The 17,041-nt window shown below is 34.0% G+C and overlaps 1 protein-coding gene across 8 annotated transcripts in view; it reads right to left on the reverse strand.

Moving 5' to 3' along the window:
* Positions 1-17,041, reverse strand: part of LCOR (ligand dependent nuclear receptor corepressor) — a 120,437-nt gene that overhangs the window by 19,903 nt on the left and 83,493 nt on the right. For 5 of the 8 annotated variants that reach the window (XM_080687634.1, XM_080687633.1, XM_080687632.1 and 2 more), the window contains 3 exons: positions 16,153-16,440; positions 13,281-13,374; positions 6,848-10,770 (listed from right to left, as the gene is read on the reverse strand). In XM_080687634.1, the coding sequence (XP_080543760.1) occupies positions 9,801-10,770; positions 13,281-13,374; positions 16,153-16,390 (1,302 nt within the window). In that variant the 5' untranslated portion in view covers positions 16,391-16,440 and the 3' untranslated portion in view covers positions 6,848-9,800. Of the gene's footprint in view, positions 1-6,847; positions 10,771-13,280; positions 13,375-16,152; positions 16,441-17,041 lie in introns of those variants that run through there. The other 3 variants (XM_080687637.1, XM_080687636.1, XM_080687638.1) reach the window with 2 other exon arrangements.

Raw genomic sequence — 17,041 nt, forward strand, 5'->3', positions numbered from 1 at the left:
GTGAGATGCTGGATTATAAAACTATTACACTGATCAAGCCACCAGTTTAGAATAGATTACAAGATTTGGCTCAGTTGGCTGAGTGTCATTCAAGAGGTTGGTGGTTCGATTCTCAGACAGGGCACATGCCCAGGATGTAGGTCTGATCCCCGGGACAGGGAAGGCAGGAGGCAGCCGATCGAGGACTCTCTCTCGTCGATGTTTCTCTCTCTCTCTCTCCCTCTCCTTTCCTCTCACTACAAAACCAATGAAAACATTACAAAAAAAAAAACCCAAAAACAAACAAACAAGTAATTACAGCTTTGAGATTTAGTAAGGAATAATAGTTTTCCAGAAAAATGTTCTATAAACGTGTGGCATAACTTTCCAATTTTATAAATACCAGACCAAAAGGCAGAAGTAGCTAGACAAAGAAGAAAAAAAATCAACTAGAATACAGTCTAGGCCAATTACCAACAATAGCATTATTTTTTAAATATAAAATGTCATTAGAAATGATCAGAAATCGCTTTTAATTACTGTATATTATGAGCTTGACACGTTTTCTAACATATATTGATATCATTTCTACTTTTTATCATTATAATCCAGCTGTTCTTCCCCTATCCACTTTACGACAGGAATCAATTTATAATATGAAACTTCCTTATACACCTAGTTTCTAAAAACCAAACATAAATATTGAGCAACATACAGGGTGGGGCAAAAGTAGGTTTACAGTGGTCTGAATGGAAAATACAATTAATAAATAATAATATAAAAATAAACTGTTTCCCGTACTCACAACTGTAAACCTACTTTTGCCCCAACCTATATATGCTGTTCTTTGTCCTGGTAAAAGGAAATACTGTTCTAGCACCTTCCCAAGAATCAGAACTGCTATGATAACTTTCATTAACTGACAGTTATCTTCATACTTATGACTCAAGAGCGAACAAAAATTAGCAAACTGTTATTCCTTTTAACAAGCAATATCAATATAAAGTTTTACTCTAAAAAAATTATGAAAAACTAAGCAAACAGGTCTTGTTTAGCTGAAAATATTTTTAAGTGAATAATTCCATGAAGAAAACTGAGGCAGGGAAGTATCAAATTAATAAAGGCCAAATGTTCCAAGGCAGTATTGAATACAAATACCAAAGCATGATTTTGAAGCTGCAACTTCTAGTTATCTAAGAGACTTCATTCCGAAAGAATTTATCAGAAAAAATTACTGACATTTACTACTATGTGCATTTACAGTACATTTTGAAATTTCACCCTTTGTGAATTTTTAAACAAACAGCATTAAAATCTTAAAAAGCAGATACCAAGCTTTTAAAACAGTTTTTTCACAACGAATTTATTAGAAGAATAGTGGTTTTGAAAAGTCTAGCATCCAGTGAGAACTACCATACACAACATTACAGCTGGGAATGTTTCTCCAAAATGTCATGGTCAAATAATACAATGGAACCATTAAATCTTACACATGCACGAAAGAACTAGCGCTTTTGACATACAATGCAAAAAAAAGGGGATCACATGGATTAAAGTTTTAAGTACTCATCACATACATTAAGACACAGCTTATTTTAGTCCAGTCAAAAATCAGAACTGCATTAAAAAATTTAATGTAGTGCAATCAAACCAAAAAACTTAATTTGTGATCATAAGTGCTCTACTACATAAACATTAATCATAGCAAGGAACAAAAAGTTCAAATCACACAGTACAAAAAAATCTGTAAATAAATATAAACTACAGTACAAGAGAAATATTAAATTATACAATTCCGTCAAACTGTAAACAGTATATTGAAATGAGGTCCATAAGAGTAAAGGGGGTTCCTGTTTTGTTGAGTGACACTTGGAACTTCTAGAAATTTGAAAGATGCCATTTTCCTTATCTTCAAGGTTGTGGGTTTTGTATGTGGAGAATTCCTTTTAGATGTAAAATATCAAATATTAAAGCAGAGGAATAATCTATTTTGTTAACCACAGATAGTGCTGCAGAAAACAAAAGGAATATTAACGAATAAAGACCTCTAGTAGACAAGTCTTAACATTAAAGATGCAAAGGGCTAAAACACTGGAATCAGAACTTCACATCAGAAGAAACTTGTCACTGAGGACTTTAAGGCTACAAAATATAGTGACAAAATCGTCTGCCGATGGGCAGACCCAGACCTCTGCTAATTTTTTGACATTTGCATACTCATGTTACAACACCAACTTTGGCAGAATCACTACTAATAAACTCAAAGCACTCCTGGCCCAATGGTTCCATCACAGTGGCCAGTGCACAGAATTCTCTAAAGACATTGCATAAACTAGAATGTAGAGGTCAGACACCCAAGGACCAGTGCTTGAATTTAGTAGTAGTATGGTGAAGAACGAAGAGCCACATCAAGAAAGAACTGCATCTGTAACAGTTTCAGAAGCAGCAAGGAATGTTGTTTAATTGTGCTGGCTATTTAGTGGCATTTAAAAATATATAGTTTAACTATGTGTGTGTTCCATGTGCTGGCTATACATTTTTGCACATTTTGTTTTATATTTTAAATACACTGTTAACAGGAACCCCCATATTATCTGCTCAGTAGTAATAACTGAATATATAGAATGCCACTATAAGAGTGTGAGGCACCGTGTGCTGGAGAGTTATATGCAGCTTTAAAATGTTTGGCTGAGTTATACCTGGATACCTGAACTGAGTTTTTAAGTTGACATTCATCAAAGATGTGCTACCAGCACGTCGAAATAAAAGTAAAACAGAAAAATACAAGTCACTGTTAGGTTTAAGAATAGCATCAAAGTACCTGAATTGAGTGAGAATAGTGTGTAAACTGTCCCTGAGGGTTTTTAAACAGTGTGTACAAGTTGGATTCCTAAAGAACATTAGTTTTAGTCAACAGTGTGGACTGATAAAATACCAATGTCTGACAGTTTAAAGTGGAGGTTATAAAGAATTATATGCAAATACTCCAAATGTATAGTTTATACATTTCTTCACGAAGCAGCAGTAAGCTGCTGTACGTATACATCCCATCAGAACAAGCAACATGTGGGAGTCAGATAAAGGTTTCTATCTTAGTCTGGTTTTCTGACAGCACAGCATATCAATATCCAATGACTATATCTTTCCTAGATCAGAATGTAACTAATTTCGACTAGCAATATAGGATTAGACTTTTAATCAAACACTTTGCTATTACATACTAAAATTCCTTAAACTTACTAATGCTGGTATACTAACCTAGTTAATCATCCACCCTCCCCCATTTTAGAAATATACCCTTCCACAACTTAAAAACATTAAGATCCATTTTCAGTCCTCTGATGTAAAAAGCATGTCAGTGAATTAATATTAAAAATTTACACAGTAAAAAGGCTTGAATTTCAGCCAAAGATTCTAAATACTGCTCATTCCCTGAAGACTTAAAGGGAGAGAGGATCCCTACCCATTTTCCTAGTGATTTATTTTTCTAAAATGGTCTGACACAATTTTTCATATTGGGGAATTTTCCCCTCACCTCCTCTCAAATTCCAAATTCTTAAGCCTGAAATGCTTAATAAAATGGGGAAAATGAGGCAATCACTTGAAATTACTTGACAGGTACAAAATGTTATTGTCTTTTTTTTAATAAGACAAGATTTATAGAAATGTGATTTGACCCCATACTATGTAGTATGTTTTACATTTTTAAGTAATCACTCTAAAACTTACAGTACCTAAGACTGAAGGTAAATTAAGACTTTAGTGTTGTAACTGAAAAAGTGCTAAATTATCCCTTTTCTAGTATTTTAAACATTTCAAACAAGTGCTTTCCTAGTGACAGTAAAGTTTACTATATACGCTTCCACCAAGCAGGAAAAACATGTCACCTGGATGAAAGAAAGTATTTTTAGGAGTGTAGCACCGGTTATTTACTGAGTAATAAATGTTAATAGATGATGTTTCACTCATTCTGAGGGGGTAAAAATATTATAGATTGGAATTCTATTTGGCTATTGAATGTTAAAAATCCCTGCGCTACCGTGTCAGTGTCCTGTGTCCAACCCTATCCCTGCCCCCCTCCCCGAGTCCCCTTACACACTATCCACTGAGAATCTAATCTCTAAAGAGATTATTTTAAAATTTATGTTTTCAGGACATACCTGAGAAAGGGTGCAATTATGCAGAACGAGGAACCCAAGACTGTACTAATACTGGTTATAAGTTCATAAATTCTTTCCCAAGACAAGTCTAAAGTCTAAGAGGTATGGATCTTCAATATGTCTTAACTGCTTTAGATTTTTTTGGTATGTGTGTAGGGTCATTTCCAGTGTTAAAAAGATCATCTTGGCCTGTTCAATGACAGTTCAAGATAGGATAAAGAGTTCATTTCTATATTCAAACAATAAAGGTTAAATATTATAATTATAATAATTGCTTTATCCAATAAATCTATGATTAACTAAAAGTGCTTGCTTTACGGCTTTTGATACACATCTAAATGAACTGGAAACCTTAAAATTACGCCCCTCCCCCAATAGTTGCAGAATTAATGTTTTGTTTGTCAAATCAACATTAGCCTTGATTCTCATTTTCAAACAATCTAAAATATTTTTCTGACTATCAAATGAAGATGGCCCAACTTTACCACATTATCTCTCCTGTGACTCATTTTTAGTATTGTAGGACAGAATCTTTAGCCTTTTCTAAAGTCTACATACTTCCCCATCCTACTTTCTTTCTAACCTTTCCCCCAATCTCCTTCATAACACTGAGGGCACACAGCTACAGGGCTGATATCTGCTATTTAAAAGGCAACTGAGAGTTTATCTGGGAGTAAGAGACAGAGGATATGCAAAGAATTTCCTATTTTCTCTTCAGTCACCACATTAACAAATCTACTCAAGTCTCAGGGGGCAGAATGAATCCAAACAACAAACAAACAAAAAATCTAAGATGACTTTGGAGGTCTGCATTCCTTGTACCACAATTATAAATTTTTCCATTTCAGTAGAGTTTCAAAGCAATTACATTAAAAAAAAATCCCCATATAGCTTAATAGTCTCCTAAATGGGCTGTTTGGCTGAAGCCATTAAATTTTTAATAACACTGGCCTGACTGTAGTATTAATGAAGACCTAATTATAATGGAATAGTAACAAGGAAAATTATCTTTGATATCTTCATGAAGGTCAAAATTTAACCTGTAACTTTCAATGTCTGCTATAAAAGATTAAGTGGAACAATTCAGTCTATTGCCATATTCTATTACCAATGACAGCAACCTGAATATATAGAAAAGGGCGGTTCATATGAAAACCACCTCTGGAATTTAAAGAAATAATAATTACAAAAGCAAAAATATGTGGTCTCAAAATTAAATCTACGGGGATAATACCTGTTGAAGAAAATGATAATGAACTGTCATACATCTACTATAATGAAAAATAATTTCAGGTTCTGACACTGGGTGACTCATTAATTTGTTTTACAAAAATAACTGAATCCAAGCTTCACTATTACGGGTCAATGAAATGTAAGAGAATCACAAAGTCTTAGAACCAGGCCTTGCACCATGTGCTTACTTGGGGTAGGGGAGAACACAGCTCACTAGCAGCTCCAGGGTTGCTATGTAATGCCTAATGAGAGAAGGTAGTTATGTATGATACGGGCCTTTGCAGGCAGTCATTTTTCATCTAATTTAGAGTTCTCTCCAGAAAACTGGGAACTAAATTTCTCATTGTGCCTTATTTGTTTTACTATCTGATCCCATATAGCTCATCTTATAGCTCAGGTAAAATGTTGGAGAATGGAAATGCCAATTGGTTGAGGTAATGGTTTATATAAGATAACCAGAGTTCTAAAAGCACTTCAATATTGTAAAGTAAAAGTGTACCAAATAAAGCTAATACACACTTCACACTTGTTAAGCTTGCTCACCAGAACTGAACAGTAATTAACTTCACATAAGGACCCCTATTATTACACAAAGCCTTACTCATATTCATGATCTGCTGTAGTAAAGGTTTATCAAGCAACATCTAAACTTCAGAATAACAACAAACTTAATATTAAAAAGTTTATACACAAATATAAATTATTCTTCCTGAAAGAGACCTTGTCCTTCATGGTTCTTGGGGGACAGAAATAAATGTATAGCTCATCACAAACAGTTCAGAGTCACTTATAAGCTACTGAACAAAGTATTATACTACTTTACTGTCAAGTTTGATGACTGTCTCAGAAATGAGAAAACTAATGATAAAAATACCAACTAGATATCCTTCCACAGAATTAGTGTTTTTTATTTATAGCATGATAGCTTATCTACTCTCTAATGTCAATGCTCTCTCATAAAAAATGCAAGAACTGATCTTAAATACATTATCTCCTAACATAGTCTGAATACTATCATATAGTAATGTCATTATCTGCCTACTGGAAAATGCAAGGAGAAAAGGCTTTTGTGACACAAACAGTTGTGAACTATACTTTCCCATAACATAAAAATGGTCAACTGTTGTTTGAACCACGCAAAACTCTGATTAGCAGAAATTAAGCATGCGAATAGACCAATTCCTTTTACATCTTTATGAGGACGTCCCCAAACTAGAATATCTACACTGAAAGTGCCAAATCAAGAGAGAAATCAAATATTAAGGGATCACTGCGGCACCAAGACTGATAGCCAGCCATCATGTGATGAGCCACCTTCAAGAAATACATGGTATAATGGAACTCTGAACACAAAATTTAACATTAAAAGTGCACCTGAATATTACAAACTAACTTTACAAAACCTACAATAAGGTAAAATATATATTTTTTGAAATATTCAGCAGCTTTCTGTATTTTTTTAAAGTTTTTTTTTTGAGAGGCTCATGAAATTTAAAAGGGACCACTATCTAATTTCAACCATGCTTCACAAAACAATGATGGCTATTTTATATTGCAGTTACCAATGTAATGCAATTAGTGCTTTAAAATAATCTAGGAAAAAGAAAAAGAGAGAGACCGACCGACCTTTGGAGGAAATATACTTATTCAAAAGCTTCTTGGAAAAGAAAATTTACCTGAATATCAAGTCATGACTGATCTCAAGTGTAATGTTTAAAAGCTTCACAGACATGAATATTACAATCTTCAGGTCTCAGGACTTTAAATCTGAGAAAGTTTAGAGTTTGGTTTGTTTTTAAAATTCACTTTCTAACCAAAACAAATAATAGAAAAACTCAAATTTTCACTATTTACAACTCTCAGCCTACAATCTGAAATGACATAATACAAGTTCTCTTATTTAAACTGCAGCATTAAAGGGTAGGCACACCATTCTTCTGCTGCTCGATTGTCATCCACTGAAACACACATAGAAAATATTTATGTTAGTAAAATGATCACTCCATGTACACTACTGTGACAAATTTTACATAACTCAACTCATACATCACTTTATAGACTACCACATAGGATAAAACCTCTCTGAACAGTAAAACTCTACAAAAGTTGAACTTTTACGGCCAAATTTTTAAATGGGCCACTTTCTGAGAGAGGATAAAAGCAAGCACAAATTAATTGCTCAAGGTACCTTTTTGCAGCAATCATGGGCTACTGAATACCCCAAACATCATGCAAAAAGGTACCACGGCTACAATTAATTGTGTGCGACAATTATTGAGTGTGGAACAAAGGAGGCTTTCCTTCATAAGCTTAGCCCTTTGCTTCCTTCAACTGCAGATGAAAACCATATGTTTCAGGGTATTTTTATTGCAACTTCCAGCTAGGCTAGAAAATACTGCAGTCATATACACTGCTCTTTCTGTTGAGAAGACTAGAAAGCTAAGAGGAAACAGGCTTAGTCATCCACCGAATAAATAACCAAACCGAAAGAAGAACCCAAGCCCAGACTACGTAGTATGAGCAGTGCATGTATTTTAAAAACAGCAATGGTGTGCCTAACCTTTGAACACATAGGTTGCTGAGGGAAAACTATCCTTAACCTAATAAACTGCTCTGATGTTTCTAGGCAAGAATTTATGCCTTGGGAATATCTGGACCTACTTCTCCTCAAACTGTTAGTATCCACCTGAAATCATCAGCCTCAATTTTAATGCTCTAAGTTTGATTTCATTTTATACAAAAACTCCAATGACTTTTTAAATTTTTGGTTAAGCGTTTAGAAGAGCCAGACCACCTTTCTCAGCAGATTAGAATAAAGGGTGAATGTGGTATGATTTTGTTTTGCACAAACAGTAATTTCAATTTGGTCACGATGCAAAATTAAATTTCATGGGCTTTATTTATCAGGTATTCTTGCAAAAAAAATGTGGAAAATAAATGTCCCCAACTTAATTAGTATAACTTAAAAAGCCCATCTCAGAAAAAAAAAAGGACCTGTAACACTTTCAATAATAAAGATAAATTATTTTTTTAAAGTCCATCTAAAAAAAAAGCAAAAAGCTTAGATGTTCTTCAAGGAGTGCTTATTCAAACATGATCTGAAAGGTCCTGAACTGTGTGCTAAACAACCATAAAAATAAGCAAATACCAGAAAAAGTTAAAAAGGGGATATTATGGATGCCAAAAAAAGATTTAAAGCAATGAATTAAATAAAAACTAAAAACAACACCCCCCTCCTTGTACTAGTATTTGCATTTGTTAAGAAAGAAAATCTTGATTTCTGATTGAATTATTATTAGAATTGAAATGCAACCTAAATCATAATAGGTTACCTTGGGGCTGTGTTTTTTCTCTCACCACAAATATGGATCCTTCATTCATGTGGATATTTGGGCAGACTACTGAGGCTGTAAAATCTAGATACCATTTTACAATATTATAATTACTTATACAGACTTCTTTTCCTATTTCTCCCATTCCCCAATAAACAGATCTTGATTATTTTAAACCAGTTGCTGCAACGACAGTCATTTGTTGTTAGCACGTGATCAAATCTATAAAAGGATTTAAGAATACAAAGAAACTGAGTTTGCTAAAATGAGGCATCCTCTATTGTTATGTAATGTACCCTGACTGCTCCTGAGTAAGAACGGAGCTCGTCCTCCATGAGATAAGGCTATATCCTCACTTGTTGGTGAGACCAAATTCTACCCTTAGAAAATCCCAAATGAAATTACAGCAAAGGTAGTGTTACAAAGTAATTAACCGAAGCATTTCTGAAGGTAGTGTGTGCACATTTTCCACCTTCTTCCCCTCTGGGTGAGCACTAAACAGATTGCTAATTTGTTATGTAAATTTAACAGTGAGGAGAAAATCATAACTTGTAAAATTGACCCAAATAATTATTTATCATGGAATAAACAAATTTCTTAAATTCAAAGGCTCATGTTCTTAAGAGATTTTTCTTTAATTTAATCCTTCAATTAGTTGAATTGCAGAAGAAAAAATGTGAATAATTTTAAAAGATGGCTTCCAATTTTCAGTGATAAAGCTCCCCATATACAGAGGTGTTTTCTAAAAGGGGGCTTTTTATCTTTTTTAAATAAAGGCAAATATAACTTAGAAGAGAGAAAAAAAAAAAGCATGCAGGCTCTACAGGCAAGGAGTCCGCTTCCATGTATCTGTTCTCTGTGAGGTAACTCAATTCTCTTATAGAGAAACACACAAAAGGCCAAACAATGTCCCGAGTCATACTGCACGTGAAAAATTTAAATATGAAACATTCAGAAAGCACCTTTCACCTCTGTACACACAAGTCAATGCAAAATCTGCAGAGAAACAAGCGTCACAGTAAATGAAGTTAGGTGCAAGCAATGACAGCAGTAGTGCTCACCCAGTTTGTACAGTAATTGGCACTCTACAGTATTCCTACTCATTTTTTGATTCATTTGCACTTTGTGCTGCCTCTCCCTGGGGATCTAATTCAATCTTTACGGAAACATCTGGCCCCTCCGACCTCATTAATTTCATCTTTTTCTTTGGAGGGTTTTTCAAAGTGCCCAGCCTCTCCTTTACTTTGTACTCCAGTGTACTGTGGGGAATCCCATAAATACTCTGAGCTTTGGAAACACTCATTTTTCCACTCATAACCACTGAGATTGCTTCCTCCAGTATCTCACTGTTGTACTGTCTGTAACGCCCTCTTTTCTTCCGAGGCTGCTTGGAGCCAGGGTCTCCTTCTTGATCCGATGTGGGATATGGCTGTCCAGAGGTAGACTGCTCAGCATCTGAGCCCCAAGAATCGGGTCCAGCATCTAAAATGCTTTTTCTATTTTGTTTTGGAAGAATAGCCCTCAATTTTTTACTAAGCGCGCTCTCCGTTTGTGAACCCATTACCAAAGAGCTATAGCTGTACTGATCACCAGTGCGAGATTCCCAAGAAAGATCCATTCCTCGAACTTGTGGTATTTTTAAATCTACAGGAGATGAATGGCTCACATCCTTTTTTCCATCTTGTTTTGCTTGAAGTGCCATTTTTGGAAAGGCAGAGTTTTCTGCAAGAAAAGGAAGGTCACTGATGTTGCTGAGTGCACCATTTCCCCTGAACTTCATACGGCTGAGGTTGAACTCATAATGTGGTTTTGCCCAAGAGGCTTCCCTGGATAATATTAAGTGCTGTCCATGATTCTGTAATCCAGATGGCCCAAGGCTGGCAGCTGTGGACAACTGGTTTCTGCTCAGTAGTTCTTCACTAATCTGCAGGGATCGAGCCAATGGAACTTTGAGTGATGTGGAGTGTCCAAAACCTTCCCTGGTTCCATCCTGTAAGCTTCTTGGAGGTACCCCATCACCACTCCGAAGTCCGTCTGGGCGGTACTGGCTGGGTCTCCCAGGTCGCCTAATTGGATGGAAGGAAACTGATGTGAGCAGGACTTGCACAGGTAGGGAGGGATGGGTGAGGGGACCACTCCTTTATTAGAAGGCCTTGCTTGGGTAACATCACTTTGTGTTATTTATTTATTTTTCTCTAAAATTAAAAAAAAATGGTCTCAGCAGTTAGTTTTAAAACGTGTTCACAAAAAAAGAAAAAGGAAAAAAGAAAAAAAAACAGGAGCTTTTTGGGCAAAGAAAAATTAAACCTGTCAGCTGGTCTCTGGTTGGGTTCACAAATTTTCGGAGAAAAAGTTTCGCGCAACTGTCTGAAAATAGCACCTTAATTATTAATTACAAAGTAATCATCAAGTCTCCATAGATCTACACAGAATTGTGTTATCAATGTGACGTTACCACTAAACAAGTACAGTAATAAAAGAGTAAGCCAAATTATTTATTTTAATGTAACATTTCCAACATTCATAACAACCAGTCATAAAACTGGAACCATTTACATTGGTGGAACCCATAGATAATTGTTCATTTATCCCACAAACAAGTTGATGTTCACTATAAAAATCAAACAACTCCAAATGACATTTCTTATTTTGTTTGGGAAAAAAAATATGGCTACCAGCCCCAAGAAGGAAAAGTACCCCAAACCAAAATACCAATTGCATTATAACTTACCACACTTCTTCATTTTAAAACACTATTAGTTGCAGATACATGAGTACCACTGATTCTCCATTTGAAATAATCCAAGCTTTAAGGACACTATACTTTATTTCCCCCAAAACTTTGTTCCTTAAGTTCTAATCAAATAATTTTCACAGGTATATAAGCAATTTTGTAGTCTTCTTTATAAAAAAACTCTCTTCTTAAAATACCAAATATCAATTTTGAAATTTGAAGTAAATATCCTTTGAATAGTGTTTAAAAAGTCAATTACTTACACAAAATTAATTCATAAGGTTTTCATTTTCACAATAGAGAAAGATGACCATTGATAAAACTGGCAACTGGTAAAGCATGCCCAAGGGGAATTATATCACACAGGCACAAAAGTGGAACTTTGCAGATATAATGATAAAAACTAGCTTGGTTCTCCAAAAGTCTACAGGGACTGTGCTGTTATCAGTAAATAATAGTAAGGATAACAATGAATATTCAACTAAAAGATGGGCAGTACTGTCGGTGCTTTTGTCTTCCAGAAAACAATACCACAGAGAAAACTCCATTTACAAGGATAAACACAGCAAGTTCAACCATATAATAATACATGAAACCTGATGGCCAAGTTTAAAGTGAATCATAAGCAAGGAATTCATTTATACAAATTGCACTTAGGCTTCTACGTGTGTTCTGAATTACACAACTCAAATTTTTTGATATATAAATGGAATCCAATGATTTCGGACCATCATAGCATCTACCTAGTACATATAAACTACCATGAAAAGAAGAGCTTAAAGGAAAAGATTAGTAAACTATGCAAAATAGATTAAATAAATGTTATTTTTAGACTGAATATAAAGGAGGAGAGAAAAGGGAAAATGATGGAATTTTAGAGAATATAAAGGGCACATTTTAGAAGTCAGTAAAGAAATCCTTCAATTTGAAGGTAATTAAGTGTAAATTGAAACGGTTAGTCCATTTAGTGTCTACTTATTCCTATACCATCTTAAACAACGCCCCATGTCTGATGATCAAAAAGTTAAATCTAAATGTTAACTAATTTAACTTACTCAAGTTATTTTTCATATCTAGATGAAGTTGATTTTTGGTCACAACACAATTTTATGGAAATTTCTTCCCAATATGCATCTATATATCTTTATTAATACCTCATTTTTCTCTAAATGGTTAATATATACACATAGGAGAATTAGACAATCTTATACTGTAAAATTAGGTGTCAGAAAATTCACTTGAACCTGCTAAAGAGTTATCAAAACTATGCATATAATGTCTTGACAGCATAAGATAGGTATTTGTCAATATTTACAACCAGTCTTTATCTACTTTAAAACAAAAAAATACAATCACATTTTCTGAACTGCCACACAAAGTTAAAATTGCAGTTCAAATCAACAAAACAAACCAAAACAAAGAGCCGACACACACCCACACATTACATTAGAGATACCAAGTTAATTACTAGAGACCAATTTTTATTCAACAACTACAGCACACATAATCCAGTACTGCCTTTACATCTGAACTCTGAAATTATTTAGGTGGGGTTTCACACTCTCAAATACTCAACAACAAAAAGTCCAAAGACATTCTTGCCATGCTTCTGATTATTTACTATTTGTACTAAACTGGCACAATTGATTTATACCAGTCAATTCTAGATCAGAGACTGTGCTTTTACTTGATTGGTATACTAAAAGTAATTTTACTAAAGGTCTACCTGGAAGAGTATTATTTTGAAGGATTAATTTTTAAAACATACAAAAGAAACTGGCATCAATCTTTGATAAATTGTCCCCTATAAAACTGTGGAAGGCTACAAATATTTTCCCTTACCCGTTCCCTGGAGTACTGGAGCAGCCTGGAGAATGGCTCAGGGAAGTGCTGCCAGCACATGGACTTTTCTTAGTGGATAGATCAAGTACACCGTCTGTAAAGACACAAAGAAACACCTGAGGATATTAAAAAATAGGAGTAAATGTGATCTGAACAGGCCAAAAATGACAAAGCAGTGGGCCTAGTCAACTAGCAGATACACTAATCATATATTTGAGCTATGAAATCAATTCATTAATAGAGTCAGGATATTTTTCCTCCTGAAGCAACATAAATTTAGCAAAGCTTGTTATATCTAATATCTAGAAGTATAAAATATTTTATTAATAGGGCAAAATAAAAGGTAAAGCATATCACTATAGATGTTAAGATACAGTGAGATATTAGAAATAGCAGTTTATACAGTTTGAGGTTCAGCCATAGAACTGTTAGACTTCATTTTCTAAATAACTTTACCAAAGCACTAAAAGTACATAAAAGTTTAAGTAATAAGTAATGCAAAAGTCATTTTAAAATGTAAGTTTACATGGTTAAATTACACATATATACTCTGTAAAATGAATCAGTTGTTAATGGTTTATACAATGTGCATATATTGTAATTACGCTTTGGACCCCTCTGTAAAAAAACTGTACATTTGTTGTCAATCTCTTGAAAAATATCTGCAGAGGTTCAAAATTCACAAGCTGATATTTATAAAGGCAAAGGGTTGTTTTTTGTTGTTGTTAATAAGCTATTATAAATTGATGGGCAAAATTTAAGGGAAGAAAGAAGAAAAAAAGTCTTAATGACTGAACCCTAGAGGTTTAACGTCTTAGAAGTTAGACCAAATCCCAAATTCATGTTACTAGAATAGAAAATCAGACAACTTTCTTTTCCCACAAAGATTTTTATTCCCCTTACAGACATGTCTAGAAAATAAAACTTAAGAGTCTGGACAACTTTTAAGTTGCCATTCTGTCCAAAATGAACAGAGTAAGATAATACTCAATGCACCCCTGATATTCAGTTGGCCAGCACAGAGGCTTAGCTATTTAGTTATGTTAAAAACTGCCCCAATATTAAACCCACTTAGAACTTGTTCCTGAAGACACTGTATCTCCCAATTTCAGGCTCTTAGAAATAATAATGCAACTGAGTTTATAAACGAAAAAAGCCCACACTTATACAAAATAAGTATTGTCCTGTCAGAGTCACTAATATTTCTAAATATATAATTGTAATTTTATAAAACCAAGTATTCCTATTACACATCTAACCAAATTAGATATCTAACAAGCAAATATACTCATTAGAATATTTCCAACCAAAGACAGTATTATTTAAAGACCTCTAAGTCTGTGTAATCAAATAGGCAACAAATTCACTTAGGAAATATAATTTTAAATAAAGCAATTACCTTGTATACTAAAATCCTATCACCTAGTCCAAATTTTTCTTTGTAAGTACATGCAGTCAAAACAATACACCTTTTAAGCATACCATTAGCTATAAGAAGTTAAGTTAGACTAGTGGTTATCTTTTTATGTTAATCTCCATTATTAATACTTTAAATACAATCTCTATGCTGTCATTCTCCCACTGTAAATCTGAAGCTTTTAGTGCAATATTTTGAGCAATGAGATTTTAACGAAAGCTACCAATTTGGTAAAAAAAAAAAAAAAAAAAAAAAAATCCTCAATAAAACAGAAAAAAACAACTTTGCAAATATGGTAATCAAAGGTACACTGATCAATGTGAACACAGAACAACTACGAGATCTTGTGCTAGGAAATCTCTTAGAAAAACTCAGACATTCTGATTGCTACTCACTATACAGGAAAAAAGCAAAGGAAAATTATTTTTTAAATTCTTTAAAAAGCAACTAAAGTCATCATTAAGTGCAAATCCTTTGTAAACAATTTATAATAAGCAAAAGAAAGTCCTTTAAAACAGGTTTTTGTAAGAATTAAACTTAATTTACTCTGTAAAAAAAACGTGTATTTCTCACTAATAAATCCACACATCTGATAACCTTTCTGCATACTCTTATAAAATTTCTATGACAAAATCTCATTAGTACAGACATTACCAATTTAAAATTTTTACTTGTTTGAACAATGGCAGAGTGAAAATGCTCACTTCATCTTTGTGAAATTAAGGTAAAATGAGATCACAAAGCAACAGAAATATTTAATCTATTTAAGAAAGTAAACTTTTAAAAGACTCAAGAATTATTTGCTAAGCAAATAACCTCTTAACCTACTACTTAATTAGGATCCTCACCAACAAATTATCTGGAAATGCTTGTGGGTTAGTTCACAATACAGTGCATATATGAAATACGTTTTTTAAATAATGAATACACTTAACAACCTGAAGTATGTTTACTGTTTTCTCATTATTTCTAACCCTAAGAGCTTCCTTTTTAAAACTGCCAATAATACGTTTTTGTCTTATGATCTCATTTGCAGAATATAACTTCTTCTACCTAACAAGTAAAGACATGTTTATTTCTCAGGTGCTAATCCTAAAACATTGATGGAGGAGGGGGAAAATTATTTTTCAGGGTTTTTTTTAAAAAAAAAACAATGGATATGACAACATTTTGGAAAGTATAAAATGCTTATATAAATACCAAGTAACTTAAAGATCAGTAACAACTGTAACTACCTAACTTTTCTGGGTGGTACATAAAACATGACTATGGACTCCTGATGGGTAAGGTAGCCACTTTATCTGAACTTCTCTATCATTGCATAGTTAGCAATTTAAGAATCACATTAGTTTTTATTCTATTATTGCTACTGGTGCCCTTCTTGCCAATTATGTTTTTCTCCCCAAATTAAAAGTATTCTTATTGGACAGAGGAGACCTTGACATCAAACCATACCTTGTTCACTAGGTTCTGACTGAGACTTTCTGACAGTAAGGTCCAGAGGTGAGTCTTGGTCAGCCATGAGAAGTTTGCTGAGCACAGGGTTCTGAGTAGTTGCAGCCGTGGGAGAGGTGGTGACTGGAGATGCTTTCGGCAGGCTTTGGTTCTTTGTGCTATTGGGCTGGCTGGGGTCCTGAGTAGAGCTATTTTTTGAGGTATATTCAGCAGCAAATTGTTGGATCATTCGCTGCATGATCTCACGGGCCACTAGGGGAATATTGGGGTCGGAGACCCAGGGACTGTCTGTAAACAAAGATTTATTTACTTTTAAAGTGGGACAATGTACTAAAAAAAAAAGACAGCTTTCAAGCAAACATAAAATTTCATTTTATTTTTTCTTAAAATGCAGTATCCTAAAATAGCATTTCCTCATAGTTATATTTTTAATCTCTAAGCTTATGAGCTGCAGATTTTTTTAAAAAACATTTTCATAAAATTAGTTATAAACATCTCCCAAGTTTATGAATCAAATAAAGGGATAACAATAATTTTGGGGGCAAGAATCACTTACCTGATACAGAAATCCCCAACACTTCTTTTATAAAATAATTACTACCCTATTTTCTACCTCTAGATCATATCTGTTGTTCTTATCAGCAGTTTCTTCCTATATTGCTAAAGCATGGATTACTCAGTTCATGAGTGTTTACTTTCTGTTAAGGACTGAAGGCATACCAAGATTATAAAAGGAGACACTTAATATTAAGACCAATGATAGGCTAGGGCAATTACTTCTCATACTTTAATATTCATCCGAATCACTTTGAGGGCTTGTAGAATCAGGTCTGCCTGATTCTGCAGTTCTAGGGTGAGGCCAAGGCATTTCTAACAGGCTTCTCGATCC

The sequence above is a fragment of the Plecotus auritus genome (genome assembly GCF_963455305.1).
Source record: "Plecotus auritus genome assembly, chromosome: 9".
Lineage (NCBI taxonomy): Eukaryota > Metazoa > Chordata > Mammalia > Chiroptera > Vespertilionidae > Plecotus > Plecotus auritus.